Source organism: Mustelus asterias, unplaced genomic scaffold (genome assembly GCF_964213995.1).
Source record: "Mustelus asterias unplaced genomic scaffold, sMusAst1.hap1.1 HAP1_SCAFFOLD_451, whole genome shotgun sequence".
Lineage (NCBI taxonomy): Eukaryota > Metazoa > Chordata > Chondrichthyes > Carcharhiniformes > Triakidae > Mustelus > Mustelus asterias.
Genome location: NW_027590404.1, coordinates 269,563 through 293,256, shown reverse-complemented (window position 1 = coordinate 293,256; position 23,694 = coordinate 269,563). Strand labels below are relative to the sequence as shown.

The 23,694-nt window shown below is 44.0% G+C and overlaps 1 protein-coding gene and 1 pseudogene across 1 annotated transcript in view; one reads left to right on the top strand and one right to left on the bottom strand.

The window, feature by feature from the left end:
* Positions 1-23,694, bottom strand: part of dna2 (DNA replication helicase/nuclease 2) — a 100,664-nt gene that overhangs the window by 30,122 nt on the left and 46,848 nt on the right. The window contains exons 9-14 of the mRNA XM_078204796.1: positions 22,182-22,376; positions 15,973-16,203; positions 5,757-5,873; positions 2,585-2,694; positions 2,356-2,465; positions 1,820-2,044 (exon numbers count right to left, since the gene is read on the bottom strand). Of these exons, the coding sequence (XP_078060922.1) occupies positions 1,820-2,044; positions 2,356-2,465; positions 2,585-2,694; positions 5,757-5,873; positions 15,973-16,203; positions 22,182-22,376 (988 nt within the window). The remainder of the gene's footprint in view (positions 1-1,819; positions 2,045-2,355; positions 2,466-2,584; positions 2,695-5,756; positions 5,874-15,972; positions 16,204-22,181; positions 22,377-23,694) is intronic.
* Positions 6,247-6,420, top strand: LOC144486760 (U2 spliceosomal RNA; annotated as a pseudogene).

The following is a 23,694-nucleotide window of genomic DNA, read 5'->3' as shown; positions in this document are numbered from 1 at the left end:
TTTTTTGCCCACTCACTTAACCTATCCCTATCCCTTTGCAGGCTCTTAGTATCCTCCTCACAACTTGCTGTCCTACACCTACCTCTGCATCAACAGCAAATTTGGTTACAATCCAGCCAGTCCTTTCATCAAAGCTACTAATGTAGATCGTCATAGTTGAGGCTGAAACGTTGATCCCTGTGAGTTAGCCAATTCTCTATTCGTACAAGATTAAACCTTCCAGAAGTTTATTTAAAAATTAATTCCCAGAGTGTGTAAAACAATCTGGATTAAACTTTTCTGAAAGAGAATCCTCTATCCTCACTATGATATTACCTCCCAACACCATTCGCTCATAAGCAGTAACCTTTTATGTAGCACCTTGTTGAATGCCTTTTGGAAATCCAAATCTACTTCAGCCATCTACTTTATCCACCCTGCTGGTTACATCTTCAAAGAACTTGAATCAAAATGGTTGTGCCTGGGATAGTATCTTGAGTAACTCATGCAGCAATGTCCTGGGGCTAAGATGATTGGCTTATAACAACCACAACCATCTTCTTTTGTGCTAGGTATGACCCCAAGCAGTACAGAGCTTTCCCCCCCTTTCCAATTTTTGCGCGGGCTCCTTGATACCACACTCAGTCAAATGCAACCTTGAAGTCAAGTCATTTGCATCTCACCTGGCCTTAACCAGTTAAGGAAGAGGTAGAATGATTAAAACGCAAACAGGATGTCCATTCCTGATCTATATCCTGCGCTTGCTATTGGGGAGTACACTGACTTTTCTGTTAAGAAGAAAAGGATCTGGCTACTCTGATATATTCCACAGTAAAATAGGTCACAGGCAAGATTCAAATAAAACAATTGGTCACCTGTGAGTAACAGAAGTGGGCATTTTAAGGCCATGCCCCCTAGTTCTAGTTTCACCCGCCAGTGGAAAAACTTCTCTGCTTCTATCTTATCTATTCCCTTCATAATCTTATATGTTTCTATAAGATCTCCCCTCATTCTTCTGAATTCCAATGAGTATAGCCCCAGTCTACTCAGTCTCTTCTCATAAGCCAAACCTCTCAACTCCGGAATCAACCTAGTGAATCTCCTCTGCACCCCCTCCAGTGCCAGTATATCCTTTCTCAAGTAAGGAGACCAAAACCGTACATAGTACTCCAGGTGTGGCCTCACCAGCACCTTATACAGCTGCAACATAACCTCGCTGTTTTTAAACTCCATCCCTCTAGCAAAATTCCATTTGCCACCTTAATTACCTGCTGCACCTGCAAACCAACTCTTTGTGATTCATGCACAAGGATACCCAGGTTCCTCTGCACAGCAGCATGATGCAATTTTTTACCATTTAAATAATAGTCCATTTTGCTGTTATTCCTACCAAAATGGGTGACCTCACATTTACCAACATTGTACTCCATCTGCCAGACCCTCACCCACTCACTCAGATTATCTATAACCCTTTGCACACTTTGCTCTGCCACTCATCTTAGTGTCATCTGCGAATTTTGACACACTACACTTGGTCCCCAACTCCAAATCATCTATGTAAATCGTAAACAATTGCAGTCCCAACACTGATCCCTGAGGCACACCACTAGTCACTGATCACCAACCAGAAAAGCACCCATTTACGCCCACTCTTTATTCTCTGTTAGTTAACCAATCCTCTATCCATGCTAATACATTACCCGTAACACCTTGTACCTTTATCTTATGCAGCAGAATTTGGTGCAGCACCTTGTCAAATGCCTTCTGGAAATCCAGATACACCACATCCACAGGTTCAATCAGGTGAAACTAAGCCCTCAGTCAACATTGTTTCACTTACTTCACTCTTGTACAGCTCTTCCAGCTCAGTCAGAGTTTGGATGGATTTTCTTCTGCAAATATGCTCATCAGTGAATTTCCGAATGTCAGGATGGACCTTCTGATAACGTCCCAAACGCAGGAAGCCCACCTTGAATCGAGCCAGTTTCAGCAAAATGTTATCAACAGCTGAGTGAGTGTAGCTGGTCAGGAGGACACTGAAACCACAGGCATGAAGCATTCTAACCTGAAAGAATAGAAAAATAGTTACTAAATATATCTGAAAATTAACATGGAAATACATTTTTCATATCAACAGTAACATATTGCTGTATTGGAAATAATAAAACCAACGACAGACTGAATTGGCCAGCAGTACCAGGAGGGTTTACTGTAGAACCTGGAAATGTAGCAAGTGTTCACCTTTCTTTGCCACATCAGGAACTGACACCAATTAGTCAGCCCTGCTGCAGGCAGTTAACACCTACATTATTCACAATATTAGTCATATTCCTATGAGTGTAACACTGTGTTACCATCTTGGGTGCTGTTCCTTACCAAAGTACAGATGGTGGTAGTTTTGCCTGTTCCAGGCATGCCCACAATCAGCGTGTAGTCCTTGGAAAGCAGTACCCGTTTCATTGCTTGCTTCTGAGGTTTGTTCAGGCCTTGGATAACAGAAAGCAAAATGAATGTTTCAGTGGCTGAATAGGCGGGGAGTGTGGGGGTAGAAGGAAGCTGGCAGGGGTTGGGAGGAGAGGAGGAGGCAGGGGGAAATGGAGCATACCTCGCAGAATATTGGCCACAGTTTCCTTGGCTTCCCGTGGGAGTACAGTGCTCAAGTAGGGAATGAACTGCGGAGGCCTGAGTCCTATGATCAAATCTCGTAGCTTATTGCTAAGGAAATACAGAACAACTCATTATTTTGATACCAGATTAAATCGAACATAAGTGAAAAATGAATGCATTGAGATTTTATTTTCAGAGCACCTTGTTCACAGAGTGTCATTCGGCTCGTTATTCGACACTGCCCCATGTCCAATAATCTAACTCTGCACCTAACTTGTCCTGTACCTGTCCTGGGAGTGTTTGATAGGGACAGGGTAGAGGGAGCTTTACTCTCTATCTAACCCCGTGCTGTACCTGCCCTGGGAGTATTTGATGGGGGACAGTGTAGATCACAGAATTTTACAATGCCACAACATAGGAAGAATCTCTCACACACACATAGGCTAATTGGTCCATTGTTTCGGTGCTAACTCTTTGTGGTGGAGACATCCAATTAACCTGTATGGCTCTCAAGACTCTCATTTTTTTCCCCCGATCATAACTTGCCGTGTAAAATATTTCCTCCTATCATCTTTAATTTTAAATTTGTGCTCTCTGATAACTGACCCTTCTACTGCTGGAAACAAAGTCATTTACAGCATAGGAGGGGGCTATTCTGCCCATCAAATTTCTCCCTATTTACCCTATTAAAGCCATTCATGATTTTGAACCCCTCTGTCAAACCTCCTCTTCGCCTTCGCTGCTCTGAGAACTCCAGCTTCTCCTGCCTCTTAGTATTACTGAACTCCCTGATCCCATTTTAATAAATCCCTTCTGTACCTTCCCCAAGGTTTTGACATCCTCAAAGTGTCATGTCCAGAGTTGAATACAATGCTCTAACTGGAGCTCTAGCATAAAAATACAAGAAACAGGAGCCAGAGTGGGCAATATGGCCTCGAGCTTGCTCCAGCATTCAATACCATTTTAGTTAATATTCAACTTCAACATTATCACCTGATCCCCATATCCCTTGATTCCTTTGTGGTCCAAAAACATAACAATTTAAGACTTGAATATACTCTACAACTGAGCATACACAATCCTCTAGGCTAGAGAATTCCAAAGATTCGCAGTGAAGAAATTTCTTCTGATCTCAGTCTTAAACACTCAACCTACAGCACCTACCATGTCACGCTTTCATGCAATCTTATGGATTTCAATAAAATACTCCCCTCTTCTTCTAAACTCCAGAGAAGATAAGCCTGTCATACTCAATCTTTCATTATAGGGCAATCCTCTCATCCCAGCAGTGAAGTTTCATTGCAACCCCATCTAAGACAAGTCTATCCTTCATTAGACATGGACACCAAAACAGCACAATACTCCAGATATGGTCTTATCACAGCCCTTCACAATAGGACAAAGTGTACCTTACTCACTCTTATACTTCTGCACCCTTGCAATATATGTCAATACACCAATTGCCTTCCACATTTCTTGCTGTACATAACAGCACAGAAATAGGAATAGACCATTCAGTCCTTCAGGCCCCCACTGCCATTCAGAGAGATCATGGCTGATCTTCTACTTCAACACCATACACTAACACTGTATCCCTGACGTTTTTAATCTGTAAAAATCTAAGTCTTGAACACACTCAGTGACTGAACCTCCACAGCCCTCTGGAATTCCAGAGATTCACCACCCTCTTCACCTTAGTCCTAATGGCCTATCTCTTATTCTGAGACTGTTCTAGATCACATTTCCACTCCATCTGACGAAGGAGCAGCGCTCCAAAAGCTAATGGTATTTGCTACCAAATAAACTTGTTGGACTTTAACCTGGTGTTGTTAAAACTCTTACTGTTCTAGATCCCCAGCCAGGGGAAACATCCTTCCTGCAGCTCTGTATTTTCATTGAGATTCCGAATTATTTCTATCCATTTGCCATTGGTTAACATTGTACCTTTACGTCTAATTTTCAAATCCACTGTATTCAATTTACCCCTTGCACCTATTGCTCCAGTTTCAGAATTTAGTGCATCACTCTTGAACTCAATGTGAAAGTCTATCAATTCTTCCACGGGGTATCCCTTAAGTTTAATTAACCTTGTCTCATTAACAAAACAAAATCTAGAATAGACTTTTCCTTGGTTCATTCCACAACACATCTCAAATGTATTCCATGAATCTGCCTTCCAAATTGCTTACTGTCAATTTGATTTGACCAGTCTATATGAAGGTTAAAGTTGCCCACAACCATGACATTTGCCTTTATGACAAACTCCTCTCATTTAGAGTCATAGAGACATAGGAAGCCAATCTGCCCATCGAGTACATGCTGGTTCTCTGCAGAACATTCCAATCAGTCCCATTCACCCATTCATTCCCATAGCCCTCCCATGTTCATTTCCCTCAAGTTCATCCATTCAATTCTGCCCAAAGATGTGCGGGTTAGGTGGATTGGCCATGCTAAATTGCCTCTTAGTGTCAGGGGGACTAACTGGATAAATGCATGCGGTTATGGGGATAGGGCCTGGGTGGGATTGGGATTGTGGTCGGTGCCGACTCAATGGGCCGAATGAGACACAGACTCAATTTACATGAAAGCTTGTGTGGCTTTTGCTACCAAATAAACCTGTTGGACTTTAACCTGGTGTTGTTAAACTTCTTACTGTATCTAATGCATGACATAGAATCCCTACAGCACAGAAAGAGGCCATCTGGCCCATCGAGTCTGCACCGACCACAATCCCACCCAGGCCCTACCCCCATATCCCGACACATTTACCCGCTAATCCCTCTAACCTACCTATGCATCTCAGGACACTAATGGGCAATTTTTTAGCATGGCCAATCAACTTAACCCGCACATCTGTGGGAGGAAACTGTGGGAGGAAACCGGAGCACCCGGAGGAAACCCACGCAGACACGAGGAGAATGTGCAAACTCCACAGAGACAGTGACCCAAGCCGGGAATCGAACCCAGGTCCCTGGAGCTGTGAAGCAGCAGTGCTAACCACTGTGCTACCATGCCACCCCCATGTAGTTTGAGCATCAAGCACATGTAGTGTTTGATGCTCAAACAAGAATGCTTTCCATTACCCAGGGAACTGGCAGCCCTTTATCTGGTCAAGTACAAAAAACAAAAAAGGTACACAGCAATGTGTCTCTTCCACAGTCCCAGCTTACCTGACTGCAGATTGTTCCATCAATTTTGAAAGATTTCCTAAATGAGTTTTCAGAGTTCCAACTCCTTCATCATGGTCGAGTCTGAAGACAGTTTCTAGAGGATATCTAGACAGGTTCCTGCATGGCAAAGAAAAGTTCTATTCACCATGATGCAGCATTCTGACCCAGTATATTTTAAAACACGACAAGATGAGGAGCTAGAATGCCACACTCCAAAACAAATGACTGCGTGGAGATCATAATATATTTATATATGTATATATTCATTCATCAGATGTAGACATCACTGATAATGAAAGCCTTTGATGCCCATCCCTAATTGCCATGACAAGATGATGTTGAACTATTTTTTGAACCACTGCAGTCCATCTGGTATGGGTACACCAACTATAATGTGGAGATGCCGGTGTTGGACGGGGGTAAACACAGTAAGAAGTCTCACAACACCAGGTGTTGTGAGACTTCTTACTACACCAACTATGCCATTAGCATCGCTTCTCGGCCTTTTGGCTAAGATCAAGTGTAGTATGGTCGGCAGCCCATGGTCGGCCGCACTTGGTTGGGGTCATTAGGTTACACTGAAGCTTCATATGTTTCATATGAAGCAATTTTTAAAAGCGGCATCTCGGCTTTTTGGCTAAGATGCAAATGAGCTCAAGTCTTGGAGGAGGAACCTCCCCCTTCTCCAATCAGCTTGGCTCATGTAGATCAGGCCCAGGACAGGGTGGTTTGGTCGCTCACCCTGTCTTGTCAGCCTGGATCTGAAATGTCTCAACTTGTTGAGACTCTGAATTGGATTTGATTTGATTGAATTGGAAAAGTATTTAAAAAAAATTTTTTTTAAACTATGCCATTAGCAAGGGAGTTCCAAGATTTTGAGTGAATGAAAAAATGGAGACATAGTTCCAAGCAGGGAATTTTGCAGGTGGTGGTGCTCCCATGCATCTGCTGCTCTTGTCCTTCTTGGTAGTAGTGGTCACAGTTTGACACATGTTGTTGAAGGAACCTTGAGAGTTGCGGCAGTGCAAATTGTAGATGGTACACACTGCTGCCACTGTGCATCAGGAGAGGGTGAATATTTATGGTGGTGGATGGGATGCTGTTCAAGCAAGTTGCTTTGTATTGAATGATGTTGGGCTTCATGAGTATTGTTGGAGCTGCGCTCACCATACAAGTGGGGAGTATTCCAACACACCCCTAACTTGAGCCTTGTAGATGGTGGACAGGCTTTGACAAGTCAGGAGATGAGTTACTCGCCACAGAATTTCCAGCCCTAAGTTATTCTTGCAGCCACAGTATTTATAAGGCTAGTCCAGTTCAGCTTCTGGTCAATGGTGACCACAGGGTGTTGTTGATGGTGGGAATTCAGTAACGGTAATGTCACTGAATATCAAGGGAAGGTGATCAGATTCTCTTTTGATGGAGATGTCATTGCCTGGCGCGTGTGGCATGAATGTTAGGCAAGAACGAATCTGGTCCAGATAAACAGGAATCAAAAATTAGCAGGTAAAACTGTAACTGAAGAATGGACTGCCTTTAAATAAGAAATTGTTCAAGTACAGTTAAGCATATTCCCATAAAGGGGAAAAGGTAGCACAGACACATTCAGAGCTCCCTGGATGATGATAAAGGCAGAAATTAAGATGAAGCAGAAAAAGTGTACTAATGACAGATAATTTAGATAATTGAGGACAGGGCCTAATATAGAAGGTTCAAAGAGGAATTGAAAAATCAAATAAGAAAAGCAAAGACAGAACAAGAGACTGGCAATTAATATAAAAGAGAATCTGCTATAGGGATATAAATAGTAAAAGGGTGATAAGAGTAGGAGTGGATCCAATTAGAAACCAAAAGGGGGATTGATACATGGAAGCAGGGGGCAAAGCTGAAGTATTAAACAAATACTTCACATCTGCTTTACCAAGGAAGATGCTGCTGCCCAGGTCATGGTGAAAGAGGAGGTAAATTCAGACTCTTGACATGTTTAAAACTGATGAAGAAATGGTAGGCTGCCTGTACTTCATGTTGATAAGGCATCAGGACCAAATGAGATGCATCCAAGGAAACGGAGGGAAGCGAGTGTGGGAATTACAGAGGCACTGGCTGTAATCTTTCAGTCTTCCTTAGACTCAATGGTGGAGCCAGAGGACTGGAAAATTTTAAATGTTGCACCCTTATTCACAAAAGGTTTTAAAGATAAGCGCAACAACTATAGGCCAGTCAGTTTAACCTCAGCGATGGGGAAGCTTCTAGAAATGATACTTTGGGACAAAATTAACAAGTCATTTGGGCAGGAAAGACAGCATAGATTTAAGGATGAATTGTGTTTAATTAACATTGATTTTTTTTGATGAGGTCACAAAGAGGATTGTTGAGGATAATGCTGTTGATGTAGGTAATGAACTTCCAGAAAGCATTTGATAAAATGTACAACTGACTGTGAGCAAGTTATACCTCCTGGAATAAAAGCGACAGTAGCAACATGGATACAAAATTGGCTGAGCGACAGGAAACAGTCGTGACAAACATTTGTTTTTCGGACTGGACAAAAGTTTATGGTGGATTTCTTCATGAAATATTTTTTTTTCAAGACGGCGCCGGAGCAATGCAACTCCTTGCAAGCTGTGCCCAGCATACCTCCTAATTCTATCTTTTACTCTCTTTCAAATCAAATAATGGCTTTCGTGTACAGGGCATAGTTCTAAAATTTGCAGATGATACAAAACTTGAAATTGTGAACCGTGATGGGGAGAGTGCAGAAATTCAAAAGGACATGGACAGCTTGGTGGAACAGGTGGATAAGTGGCTCATAAAATGCAATTGATGAGGAACTTCAGTTACATAGAAAAATTAGAGAAGTTGGGACTGATCTTCTTGTGGAACAGAGGTTGAGAAGAGATTGGATAAAGGTATTCAAAATCATAGAACAGACATTTTCCATAGATCTCTGAAGGCAGAAAGGTATGACAGTAGGGTGTTGAAAACGGCTTTATCAATTGAACTGCATGGCTGGGAGTGCTGCAAGTTTTGGAGCACAAGTCTTCAGTACTATTGCTGGAATGTTGTCAGGGCCATAGCCTTTGCAGTATCCAATGACTTCATGCCACAGTGTGAATCAAATTGACTGAAGGCCTACATCTGTGATCCTGGGGATCTCAGGAGAAAATCAAGGTGGATCATTTACTCGGCACTTATAATCATAGATTCTCTACAGTGCAGAAGGAGGCCATTTTGCCCATTGAGTCTGCACCAACTTTCTGACAGAGCATCTCACCCAATTCCCCACAGCCCTGCGCATTTACCCCACTAATCCCCCTAACCTAAACATTTTGGGACACGAAAGGATAATTTTGCATGGCCAATCCACCTAACCTACACATCTTTGGACTGAGGGAGGAAACCGGAACACCCAGAAGAAACTAACACAAACATGGGGAGAACGTGCAAATTCCACAGACAGTCACCCGAGGCTAGAATTGAACCCGGGTCCCTGGAGCTGTGAGGCAGCAGTGCTAACCACTCTGCCACCATGCCGCCCTCTTCTGGCAGAAGACAATTGCAAATGCTCGTGTTCTGTGCTGCATTGTTCTTTACTGGGAATAGAGGGATACAAACGGATGGTCCAGTTAGGAACACATGATCGGTGCAGGCTTGGAGGGCCGAAGGGCCTGTTTCCTGTGCTGTATTGTTCTCTTTTGCGCTGTTGTGATGCTGCTTCCACTCTTTGACATGCATGTAGTTGAGTGTTGTAGCTTTACCGGATTGACACCTCATTTTTTAGCAATGCCTTATGCTGCTCCTGTTGTCCATTAAACCAGGGTTGATCCCTTGGCTAGATGGTACTTGTATAATGGGGGATATGCCGAGCCATAAGGTAACAGATTGTTGTATACAATTCTACTGCTGCTGATGGCCACAGTATGTCATAGATGCCCAGTTTTGAGTTGTCAGATCTGTTCAAAATCTATCACATCTAGCACAGTGGTGGTGTCACACAAAACGATGGAGGATATCTTCAATGTGAAGATGGACTTAGTCTCCGCAAGTACTGTGCAGTGGTCAGTCTGACCAATACTGTTACGAACATATGCATCTACAACAGGTAGATAAGTGGCACGAAGGTCTACTAGGTTTTTCCCTGTTGTTGGAATAAGATGAGCTAACTGGAGACTGTTAAGGTTCTAGGTGCAGTGAGAAGATGAGAAGGATGATGTCATCAATGATTCTGAAATCAGGTTCCACTTACTGCAAGGATTATGGATGTGTGTTTAACTCCTAAGCTATTCTATCAAATCTTCATAGAATCCCTACAGTACAGAAGGTGGCCATTTGGCCCATCGAGTCTGTACCGACCACAATCCCACCCAGGTCCTATTCCTGTAACCCCACATATTTACCCTTCTAACCCCCCGACACTAGGATCAATTTAGTATGGCCAATCCACCTAACCACCATTTTTGGACTGTGGGAGGAAACTGGAGCACCCAAAGGAAACCCACACAGACACAGGGAGAAAGTGCAAACTCCACACAGTGACTGAGGCTGGAATTGAACGTGGGTCCCTGGCACTTGTGAGGCAGCAGTGCTAACCGCTGCCACCATGCTGCCCTTGAATCCAGTAGTTAAGTTTCAAAAGACACAAAACATTGTGACCAAATGAAAGACAAATAGGAATAGTGTGGGTGGAGTACAAGTAAAAAAGTTATTGGGATAAAACAAACTAACCTGCAAGGTGGTAAAAATTAGGCAACAATTTTGTGGACTTTTGTTTCTGGATGAAGCAACTTGAATATCAAGTAAGATAAAGAATAAAAAACTAAATGAAACAAGTTGTATGATGTATGGCTGGTAAATTCCTCCAGTGAGATGCAGGCAACATTGAATACAATAGGTCGGGGGGGGTGGGGGGGAGGAATAAGGCTGGTAAATATGGTATAATAGAATGGCAGTTAACAAAAAGGAATCCAAAAATTGTCTAGCAATATGTAAATAATAAAAGGTAGTAAACTATGGGATGGGTCCTATTAGGGACAAAGAGGGTGACATAGGGCATGGCTTGAATACGTAATACACACGTTGCATCGGTATTTACCTAGGAAGAGGATGCTGACAAAAGATTGGTGGAGGTGGTAGAGGAAATGAACGGACTGAAAATCGATAGGGAGGGCATTCCCTGGAAAGGCTGGCTATGCTTTGAGTAGATAAATCGTTTGGTCAAGATGGCTTGCATCCTGAGTAACTAAAGGGAGTGGTGTTGCAGATAGCAGAAGGGCTTTGCCATAAAGTACCCCATAACAAAATTGAGGTTAATGGAAGAGGAGGGGTCTCTGACGACCTGCGAAAAGAAATTGGCTTCAGGACAGAAAATAAGTCATGGTAAATGATTGTTTTTCTGACCGGAGGATGGTAAACAGTGAAGTTCAATGCTAAGATTAATGGAATACAGAATACAATTTCAATATTTGCTCATGATACCAAACATTAGAGGGGTGGCAAATAGTGTGGATGATACCATCACTTGTCACAACTTCAGCTGCTTCATCAATGAACTTCATAGAACATAGAAGAGTACAGCACAGAACAGGCCCTTCGGCCCACGATGTTGTGCCGAGCTTTATCTGAAACCAAGATCAAGCTATCCTACTCCCTATCATCCTGGTGTGCTCCATGTGCCTATCCAATAACTGCTTAAATGTTCCTAAAGTGTCTGACTCCACTATCACTGCAGGCAGTCCATTCCACACCCCAACCACTCTCTGCGTAAAGAACCTACCTCTGATATCCTTCCTGTATCTCCCACCACAAACCCTATAGTTATGCCCCCTTGTTATAGCTCCATCCACGCGAGGAAATAGTCTTTGAACGTTCACTCTATCTATCCCCTTCATCATTTTATAAACCTCTATTAAGTCTCCCCTCAGCCTCCTCCGCTCCAGAGAGAACAGCCCTAGCTCCCTCAACCTTTCCTCATAAGACCTACCCTCCAAACCAGGCAGCATCCTGGTAAATCTCCTCTGCACTCTTTCCAGCGCTTCCACATCCTTCTTATAGTGAGGTGACCAGAACTGCACACAATATTCCAAATGTGGTCTCACCAAGGTCCTGTACAGTTGCAGCATAACCCCACGGCTCTTAAACTCCAGCCCCCTGTTAATAAAAGCTAACACACTATAGGCCTTCTTCACAGCTCTATCCACTTGAGTGGCAACCTTTAGAGATCTGTGGATATGGACCCCAAGATCTCTCTGCTCCTCCACAGTCTTCAGAACCCTACCTTTGACCCTGTAATCCACATGTAAATTAGTCCTACCAAAATAAATCACCTCACATTTATCAGGGTTAAACTCCATTTGCCATTTTTCAGCCCAGCGTTGCATCCTATCTATGTCTCTTTGCAGCCTACAACAGCCCTCCACCTCATCCACTACTCCACCAATCTTGGTGTCATCAGCAAATTTACTGATCCACCCTTCAGCCCCCTCCTCTAAGTCATTAATAAAAATCACAAAGAGCAGAGGACCAAGCACTGATCCCTGCGGCACTCCACTAGCAACCTGCCTCCAATCCGAAAATTAGGTCAAAAAAGTCAGATTAAGCAGAATGGAACATTCTCAGGGCAACATCCCTACTTCCATGAGGTAATGGGGAGAGTCACTCTGATGAAGGAGCAGCACTCCAAAAGCTCTTGATTCCAAATAAACCTATTGGACTTCAACCTGGTGTTGTGAGACTTCTTACTGAGCCAATGATGTTAAGAAAGGGTGTTTAAGTTTTAAACTTATTTATTAGTGTCACAAGTCTGCTTACATTAACACCGCAATAAAGTTACGGTCAAAATCCCCTAGTCGCCACACTCCGGCACCTGTTCGGGTACACCTCGGGAGAATTTAGCACGGCCAATGCACCCTAACCAGCACGTCTTTCGGACTGTGGGAGGAAACCGGAGCACCCGGAGGAAACCCACGCAGACACGGGGAGAATGTGCAAACTCCGCACAGACAGTGACCCAAGCCGGGAATTGAACCCAGGTCCCTGGCTTGTGAGACAGCAGCGCTAACCACTGTGCCACCGTGCCGCCCCATGGCACAGTGTCTTCTGGCACAGACCCTTCCCTGTTTTCTTCAGTACGATGCTTGGAGGGGAAAGAGCTGGCGTGACAGAGGGCTACACATCTACTTCCAAAGGCACCACCGTAATGGGTCGGATCTCAAACAATGACGAGATAGAGTACAGGAATGAGATAGAGAATCTGGTGAACTGGTGCGGCAACAATAATCTCTCCCTCAATGTCAACAAAACGAAAGAGATTGTCATCGACTTCAGGAAGCGTAAAGGAGAACATGCCCCTGTCTACATCAATGGGAATGAAGTACAAAGGGACGTGAGCTTCAAGTCTTTAGGTGTGCAGATCACCAACAACCTGTCCTGGTCCCCCCATGCCGACACTACAGCTAAGAAAGCCCCACCAACGCCTCTACTTTCTCAGAAGACTAAGGAAATTTGGCATGTCAGCGATGACTCTCACCAACTTTTACAGATGCACCATAGAAAGCATTCTTTCTGGTTGTATCACAGCTTGGTATGGGCTCCTACTCTGCCCAAGACCGCAAGGAACTACAAAAGGTCGTGAATGTAGCCCAATCCATCACGCAAACCAGCCTCCCATCCATTGACTCTGTCTACACTTCCCGCTGCCTCGGGAAAAGCAGCCAGCATAATTAAGGACCTCACGCACCCCAGACATTCTTTCTTCCACCATCGGGAAAAAGATACAAAAGTCTGAGGTCACGTAACAACTGACTCAAGGATAGCTTCTTCCCTGTTGCTGTCAGACTTTTGAATGGACCTACCTCTCATTAAGTCGATTTTTCTCTGCACCCTAGCTGTGACTGTAACACTACATTCTGCACTCTCTCCTTTCCTTCTCTATGAATGGTATGTTTTGTCTGTATAGTGCGCAAGGAACAATATTTTTCACTGTATCCCAATACATGTGACAATAATAAATCAAATCAAAGAGGATGGCAGACTCTTCAACCTGCATCAACTACTGACACATACCAAATCAAGAGTGGAGCTGCTGTTTGCTGATGATGGCACCCACTGGGCAGACTCAGTTCAGCTTGGCTCAGCAGGTGCCATTCCTGTTTCTGGGTCCATGGATTTTAGCGCATTGCAAGTCCACAAGCAGTGAACGCCTTCAGGCACTTCCACAATGTGACTATTCTTCTTTGTGCAAACGTACACAAGGAGCACTGCCAGGTTATCCAGCCACAAAGACCTGACAACCTCGCACAAGCCCCTTGGGTTTGGAGTCAATAACAGTGCCCATGAATGGGAACTCTGGCACATCTTCCCTACCTGGGCGAACAAAACACCCATGACAAACAACAAACACCCACTTCCTTCTATTATAAGGCCAGAAGTGGGGATGTTTGCTGATGATTGAAATTTTCAGCATCATTCTCGACTCCTCAGATACTCAAGACCAGGTCCAAATGCAGCTAGACCTGGACAATATCCAGGCTGGGGCTCACAACTGGCAAGTAATATTCCAGCCACACAAGTGTCAGGCAATAGCCATTTCCAACGAGAGAGAATCTAACCATCATTCATAGCAAACTTTTTAAATGCAGTGAAGTGGGTTTGGCAAGGTTTAATATGTAATGAAGGCACGACAAATGAAGGAGAGGGGAGTGAAATATTATGTCATCAGAATAGAGGATAGGTAACTAAGAAATGGTATTGCAGGAAATATATATCTTTGAGGACCTTGACATTCAATGGTATTATTGTTGCAGGATCCCCCACTATCAACATCCTGGGGATTACCATGAACCAGAAACTGTACTAGCCATACAAATACTGTGGTTACAACAGCAGGTCAGAGAAGGTGACAAAAATGATTGTCGAGGGAAGGGCTGTGGATGTTGTCCACATGGACTTTAGTACAGTATTTGACAAGGTCCCTCATGGCAGACTGGTGCAAAAGATTAAAGATTAAACTAACTAGATGGATTCAGAATTGGCTTGGCCATAGAAAGAAGTTTAACAACACCAGGTTAAAGTCCAACAGGTTTATTTGGTAGCAAAAGCCACACAAGCTTTCGGAGCTGCAAGCCCCTTCTTCAGGTGAGTGGGAATTCTGTTCACAAACAGAGCATATAAAGACACAAACTCAATTTAAGCTTGTGGCTTTTGCTACCAAATAAACCTGTTGGACTTTAACCTGGTGTTGTTAAACTTCTCACTGTGTTTACCCTAGTCCAACGCCGGCATCTCCACATCTTGGCCATAGAAGACAGAGGGTAGCGGTGGAAGTGTGTTTTTTCTGAATGAAGGTCCGTAACTAGTGGTGTTCCACAGGGATCAGCGCTGGGACCTCTGCAATTTGTAATATATATATATATATAAATGACTTGGAAGAAAACGTAGCTGGTCCGATTCACAAGTTTGGGGATGATACTAAGATTGGTGGAGTTGCGGATTGTGATGAAGATTGTCAAAGAATACAGCAGAATATAGATAATTAGGCAGATAATTCTGGGGGCATGGTAGCACAATGGGCAGCACGGTAGCACAGTGGTTAGCACTGCTGCTTCACAGCTCCAGGGACCTGGGTTCGGTTCCCAGCTTGGGTCACTGTCTGTGTGGAGTTTGCACATTCTCCTCATGTCTGCGTGGGTTTCCTCTGGGTGCTCCGGTTTCCTCCCACAGTCCAAAGATGTGCAGGTTAGGTTGATTGGCCATGCTAAAATTGCCCCTGGGTGTCCTGAGATGCGTAGGTTCGAGGGATTAGTGGGTAAATATGTAGGGATATGGGGATAGGGCCTGGATGGGATTGTGGTCGGTGCAGACTCGATGGGCCAAATGGCCTCTTTCTGCACTGTAGGTTTCTATGATTTTATGAAATGGCAGATGGGATTTCATCCGGACAAACACGAGGTGATGTATTTGGTAGATCCAATTCAGGTGGGAGCTATAAAATAAATGGCAGAACCGTCAGGAGCGTAGACACACAGAGATCTGGGAGTACAGGTCCACAGATCCTTAAGAGTGACAGCACAGATGGAAAAATTGGTAAAGAAAGCATATGGCCAGACCAATGTTTTATACAACTGTAACATAATTTGCCAACTTTTATACTCGATGCCCTGTCCTTGGATTTTAAGGTTCAATGTTTCCTAAAAAAATCATGACAATGTAGAGTCCTTACCGATCAAGTTTGCAGGTAACCTGGGAGGAGTGGACTTCAGTGATATATCCAGAAGACACAGCAAGTAGTATTTTCTCCTGACCACTTACTATCACTCTGTCTCCAACCATTAGTGCAGTTTGCGATATCAACCCACTTCTCCGTGTGAATTGATGTTGGTACTGTCCATCAGTAAGGGTCACTACAGAACCACTGAGCACAAGGTTAGCAATACAACATCCCTGCAGCTCCCTATCAAAACAAAGTCATTCAAACATCAACATAAAACGTCAGAAACATTCCACTGCTTTTTTCTGAAGGAAAATAAACTAATATAACACCGCTATTACAAAACCAATGGAAAATTTCCTCAATGCCTTCTCAATACAGATTGGTCAGTGCAATACTGTCCTACAGACAGAAAGATCTTGTGTGCAGCAACATAATCGTTTTCCCTGGGTTAGAAAAAAAAATTGACTCGGGTTCCTCATCACCAGCCAGCAGTCCAATTGGATACTGGACGAGGTCAGGTTTATAGATGCTACAACTCATCACGTAGAACAAATGAAGGATGGTCATTTGGGCATCGTACCAGAGATCAATCAACATGCTGAAAACATCTCCAGCAAGGATGTGGCATTACAATCCTTGGGGTTTGATATCACATACCTAGATGGTCAGCTGGTCAAGGTGTAACTGGGATTGCATGGGTTACGAGATCCACTTAAGGGGCGGGGGGGGGGAATTTAAACTTTTTCCCCACTCTCCACCTGTTCATAGTCCTATCCTGATTTTTCTTTTAAGGAAAAAGGAAGAGGGTTCAGGGCACAACCACAATAGAAGGACAGAAAACTACAGCTCAGAAACAGGCCCTTTGGCCTTTCTTGTCTGTGCCGAACCATTTTTTGCCTCGTCCCACTGACCTGCACTTGGACCATATCCCTCTACACCCCTCTCATCCATGAACCCGTGCAAGTTTTTCTTAAATGTTAACCATTTTTCTTAAATGTTTACCACTTTATCCAGCAGCTCATTCCACACTCCCACCACTCTCCGCGTGAAGAAGCCCCCCCTAATATTCCCTTTAAACTTTTCTCCTTTCACCCTTAACCCACGCCCTCTGGTTTTTTTCTCCCCTCGCCTCAGTGGAAAAAGCCTGCTTGCATTCACTCTATCTTTACCCATCAAAATCTTATGCACCTCTATCAAATCTCCCCTTATTCTTCTACGCTCCAGGGAATAAAGTCCCAACCTATTCAATCTCTCTCTGTAACTCAGCTTCTCAAGTATGGGTTCTACATATGTCCAGAGTCCAGAATCAGAAGTCAACTGGAATGTTCCTTCTGAGGGGAGGTTTACGTTTACATTTATTTATTATTGTCACAAGTAGGCTTACATTAACACTGCAATGAAGTTACTGTGAAAATCCCCTGGTTGCTACACTCTGGCACCTGTTCGGGTACACTGAGGGAGAATTTAGCATGGCCAATGCATCTAACCAGCACATCTTTTGGAGGAAACCAGAGCACCCAGAGGAAACCCACAGACACGAGAATGTGCAGACTCTGCACAGACCTGACCCAAGCCAGAAATTGAACCCGGATCCCTGGCGCTGTAAGGCAGTAGTGCTAACCACTGTGCCACCAAACTATTTGGCTAGTTGGAGAATACCCCATCTTCTCAGAGTGAGACCACCAGGACAGGAGAAGACACAAGAGTGAGTTAGTTGGGAGACATGATTTCTGAGGTTCCAACAGTTGGCAGGTTTAATGAGTGTCAGAATTCTTTCTGCTGCTCCCAGCTTGATGGTACCAGCACAGGGAGTTTTCTGGTGTCTGTTCACGTTCAAGGTCAAAACAATAACTGCTCGAATTCAGTTCCAACAATCATCACAAAGTACTTGGGGGAGATCACATGACGAACCTCCTCAATGTGGACGCCAGATTCCTGGAATCTTGAGGTTTAATTGGAGTCGGGATTCCCTTTGTTTTTGGAGTCATTGGAGTGGAGTTAACTGACGCTCTCTTGGTCAAAACCATTGTGTCATAATTGCTAACGCTTTGGCCATTAGCACCATGATGGACGGAACACCTAGATAACAAAGTTACCGATGTCAGACTCCTACTTATTGACTAGCCTTCAACACCATTATTCCTACAAAACTCATCTCCAAATTCCATGGTCTGGGGCTCAGCTCCTCTCTCTGTGACTGGATCCCAGACTTCTTAACCTAAAGACTGCAACAACATAGGCAACAACACCTCCTCCATGATCATCCTCAACAACGGTGCCCCACAAGGCTGTGTTCTCAGCCCCTTATTATACTCCTTATATACCTATGACTGTGGGACTAAATTCCACTCCAACTCTATTTTCAAGTCTGCTGACGACACCATTGTGGTGGGTTAGATCCCAAATGATGATGAGACAGAGTACAGGAAAAAGACAGAAAATCTAGTGAATTCATGTAACGACAATAATCTCTTCCTCAATGTCAACAAAACAAAGGAGATGGTCGTCAACTTCAGGAAGCATAGTGGAGAACATGCCCCTGTCCACATCAATGGGGACGAAGTGGAAATGGTCAAGAACTTCAAGTTTCTCGGTGTCCAGATCACCAACAACCTGTCCTGATCCCTCCATGCCAATGCTATGGTTAAGAAAGCCCACCAATGCCTCTACTTTCTCAGGAGACTAAGGAAATTTGGCATGCCCACTATGACTCTCACCAGCTTTTACAGATGCACCAGAGAAAGCATTCTTTCTGGTTATGTCACAGCTTGGTATGGCTCCTGTTAGAACCATAGAAAATTACAACTCAGAAACAGGCCTTTTGGCCCTTCTTGTCTGTGCCGAACCATTTTTTGCCTCGTCCCACTGACCTGCACTTGGACCATATCCCTCATCCATGAACCCGTCCAAGTTTTTCTTAAATGTTAAAAGTGACCCCGCATTTACCACTTTATCCGGCAGCTCATTCCACACTCCCACCACTCTCTGCATGAAGAAGCCCCCCCTAATATTCCCTTTAAACTTTTCTCCTTTCACCCTTAACCCATGCCCCCTGGTTTTTTTTCTCCCCGAGCCTCAGCAGAAAAAGCCTGCTTGCATTCACTCTATCTATACCCATCAAAATCTAATACACCTCTATCAAATCTCCCCTCAATCTTCTACGCTACAGGGAATAAAGTCCCAACCTATTCAATCTCTCTCTGTAACTCAGTTTCTCAAGTCCCGGCAACATCCTTGTGAACCTTCTCTGCACTCTTTCAACCTTATTTACATCCTTCCTGTAACTAGGTGACCAAAACTGTACACAATACTCCAAATTCGGCCTCACCAATGCCTTATAGAACCTTACCATAACACTCCAACTTTTATACTCGATACTCCGATTTATAAAGGCCAATGTACCAAAGGCACTCTTTACGACCCTATTCACCTGTGACGTCACTTTTAGGGAATTCTGTACCTGTATTCCCAGATCCCTCTGTTCAACTGCACTCTTCAGAGTCCTACCATTTACCCTGTACGTTCTACTTTGGTTTGTCCTTCCAAAGTGCAATATCTCACACTTGTCTGCGTTAAATTCCATTTGCCATTTTTCAGCCCATTTTTCTAGTTGGTCCAAATCCCTCTGCAAGCTTTGAAAACCTTCCTCACTGTCCACTACACCTCCAATCTTTGTATCATCAGCAAACTTGCTGATCCAATTTACCACATTATCATCCAGATCATTGATATAGATGACAAACAACAATGGACCCAACACCGATCCCTGCGGCACACCACTAGTCACAGGCCTCCACTCAGAGAAGCAATCCTCCACAGCCACTCTCTGGCTTCTTCCATTGAGCCAGTGTCTAATCCAATTTACTACCTCCCCATGTATACCCAGCGACTGAACCTTCCTAACTAACCTCCCATGAGGGACCTTGTCAAAGGCCTTGCTGAAATCCAGGTAGACAACATCCACCGCCTTCCCTTCATCCACTTTCCTGGTAACCTCCTCGAAAAACTCTAATAGATTGGTCAAACATGACCTACCACGCACAAAGCCATGCTGACTCTCCCTAATAAGTCCCTGTCTATCCAAATATTTGTAGATCCTATCCCTTATCACACCTTCCAATACCTTGCCCACCACCGACGTCAAACTTACTGGCCGATAATTTCCCGGATTTCTTTTGGAACCTTTTTTAAACAACGGAACAACATGAGCCACCCTCCAATCATCCGGCACCTCCCCCGTGAATACTGACATTTTAAATATGTCTGCCAGGGCCCCTGCAAGTTCAACACTAGCTTCCCTCAAGGTCCGTGGGAATACCCTGTCCGGTCCTGGGGATTTATCCACTCTGATTTGCCTCAAGACAGCGAGCACCTCCTCCCCTTTAATCTGTAAAGGTTCCATGACCTCCCTACCTGTTTGCCCTATTTCCGTAGACTCCATGCCCGTTTCCTCAGTAAATACGGATGCAAAAAAACCATTTAGTATCTCCCCCATCTCTTTTGGTTCCATACACAGTCTACCACTCCGGTCTTCAAGAGGACCAATTTTATCCCTCACTATCCTTTTGCTCCTAACATACCTATAGAAGCTCTTTGGATTTTCCTTCACTCTGTCTGCCAAAGCAACCTCATGTCTTCTTTTAGCCCTCCTGATTTCCCTCTTAAGTAGCTTCTTGCACTTTTTATACTCCTCGAGCATCTGATCTGTTCCTTGCTGCCTGTACATTTCATACAACTCTCTCTTCCTCTTAATCAGTGTTATAATCTCCCTCGAGAACCAAGGTTCTCAACCTGTTCTGTCCAAGACTGCAAAAATAAAACTACAAAGGGTTGTGGACGAAGCACAGACCATCACGCAAATCAGCCTTTCATCCACCGACTCTATCTACACTCCCCGCTGCCTTCGAAAAGCAACCAGCATAATCAAGGACCTCCCACACCCTGGACATTCCCTTCCATCTTCCGTCAGGAAAAAGATACAAAAGTCTGAGGACATGTACCAACTGACTCAAGAACAGACTTTTCTCTGCTGTCATCAGACTTTTGAATGGACCTACCGCTCAATAAGTTGATCTTCTCTATACCCTAGCTATGACTGGCTACATTCTGCACACTCTCCTTTCCTTCTCTGAATGGTATGCTCTGTCTGAATAGCGCGCAAGAAACAATACTTTTCACTGTATACTAATACAATAATAATAAATCAAATAAGATGTGTGAAGGGTTCCCTTTGTTTGGATTTAGCTGGAACAGACCCCCTTCCCCATGGTCATTGCTACTTTGAAACTGCTGCAAGGCATCAGGTGACTGTCTGAACCATTTTGTCCGCGTAGCCAGTGTCCATTTTGGAAAAGCACAAAAGTCATCCAGCTGATGAATACATTTATATATTCCCATCACATCTCAACTGTGACACGAGCGACAACAGGCACCCGAGAGAACATGGCAGTTTGCATGCTTCAAATAAAGTTAAAAACTAATGGTTGCACAGAAACAGGATGTCTTAACCACCATGTTCTGGGATAGAATATACAAAATAAATAATATAATCAACTGCTTACTCCAGGACTTTGGGCTCTCTACTGGAGCCAGAGTTAGGTCATCAGAGCTGGAGAGTGGCAGGTCGATAAAAATCTCACTATTTGCAATACTGACCTTGCCAGAAGTGCACCTGACAGTTCAGTCCTCAATCAAGAATAAAGACTAGCTATAGTTGCGCATCTTGGAATTTTGGGCTATTTTGGAGACATGATCAATTTCCCCAAAGCCCCTCCTGCCTCCAAGAGCCCCACAACTGATTCCCCCACTGCCCACACCTCCCCTCTCACCCGTACCAAGCTCCATCTGCCGCCAACTCACAGCAACTACATAGGTGGCACAGTGGTTAGCACTGCTGCCTTACAGTGCCAGAGATGCGGGTTCAATTTCATCCTCGGGTCATTGTCTGTGTAGAGTTTACACATTCTCCGTGTCTGTGTGGGTTTCCTCTGAGTGCTCTGGTTTCCTCCCACACTCCAAAGATGTGCGGGTTTGGTTGATTGGCTATGCTAAATTGACCATTAATGTCAGGGATTAGCAGGGTAAATCAGTGGGGTTACAGGAATAGGGCCTGGGTGGGATCGTCGTCGGTACAGGCTCGATGGGCCGAATGGCCTCTTTCTGCACTGTAGGGATTCTATGATTACAAGGTTCTTGGCTCTTGTGGATCTTTTCCTCACCTTTCCTCTGCAGAGTTCAACCAGATGTTTCTAGATCCTCCCTTCTTATCAGCTGCCTGTGCCTCCAGGACACAGAGAAGGTACCAGAGTCGGAAGTACTGAAGGTGTCCGTGTTCCAAATGCTGCATCTCCTGCTGCAGAATGGATTTCACATCTGTTGGGACAACACAGTCCTCCATCTCCTGCTCCACTGCCCTGTAGAAAAACATAACTGCTGAAGCCACCAATCTGAGCTCAGTGCCTGTTTTGCAGTCTCTATTAAAATTTGCTCACCGTGCATCTTTTCAGTTTACAGAGCATTCACTAAACCTGAAATTTTTATAGTCTCACAGAAAGAAATTGTATTGTATGGGCAGGTCCGCCTTTTAAGAACAATTCTTTCATGGGATGTGGGCATCACTCTCAAGGCCAGCATCTGTTGCCCATCCCTATTTGCCATTGGTTTGCTAAGCTATATCAGAGGGCAGCAAAGAGTCAACCACATTTCAAGGATGACAGATTTCCTTCCCTAAAAGAAATTAGTGAACCAGATGGAATTTTACAACAATCGAGGATAGTTTCAGGTTCACCATTACTGAGACTAGCTTTCAATTCCAGAATTATTTAAATTCCACAAGCTGCCGCGGTGGGATTTGAACCCATAGTTAATGTTCCTCAGAGCATAGACTGAGCCTCTAGATTACTAGTCTCGTGACATCACCATCACATAAGAACATAAGAAATAAGAGCAGGAGTAGGCCATCTAACCCCTCGAGCCTGCCCCGCCATTCAATAAGATCATGGCTGATCTGAAGTGGATCAGTTCCACTTACCCGCCTGATCCCCATAACCCCTAATTCCCTTACCGATCAGGAATCCATCTATCCGTGATTTAAACATATTCAACGAGGTAGCCTCCACCACTTCAGTGGGCAGAGAATTCCAGAGATTCACCACCCTCAGAGAGAAGTTCCTCCTCAACTCTGTCCTAAACTGACCCCCCTTTATTTTGAGGCTGTGCCCTCTAGTTCTAGTTTCCTTTCTAAGTGGAAAGAATCTCTCCATCTCTACCCTATCCAGCCCCTTCATTATCTTATAGGTCTCTATATCACACCATTGCATTCCCAGCCTGAGTCAAGCTGGAACTAGGTCCATGTGGAAGGGGTAAATAGGGTGATCACAAGGCATTTCAACTTATGCGTGGGCAGTAGGACTCGGGCAAAAAGGGCAGTATAAATAATAGTTGAAAAACAAACAAGAGTAGGGCAAGTGTTATAAGGAATTCTGCTTTAGGCACTTGGTAATTCAACAAGGAGAGAGGAAGATATGAATAAAACAGTAGAGATGAAGGTCAGGTTAAGGCATGTGGCCCAAATAAGCATTCTTTTATAAAAATTTGAAGTATAAGGAACAAACTGAATAAGTTGCTGGTGCAAATTCAACTCAAGAGGGTATAACTCAGCCGTACTTAGACAATGCTGTAAGATGCTGAAGACGGGGAACTCAATATACAATATATGAATTTCAAAATTCC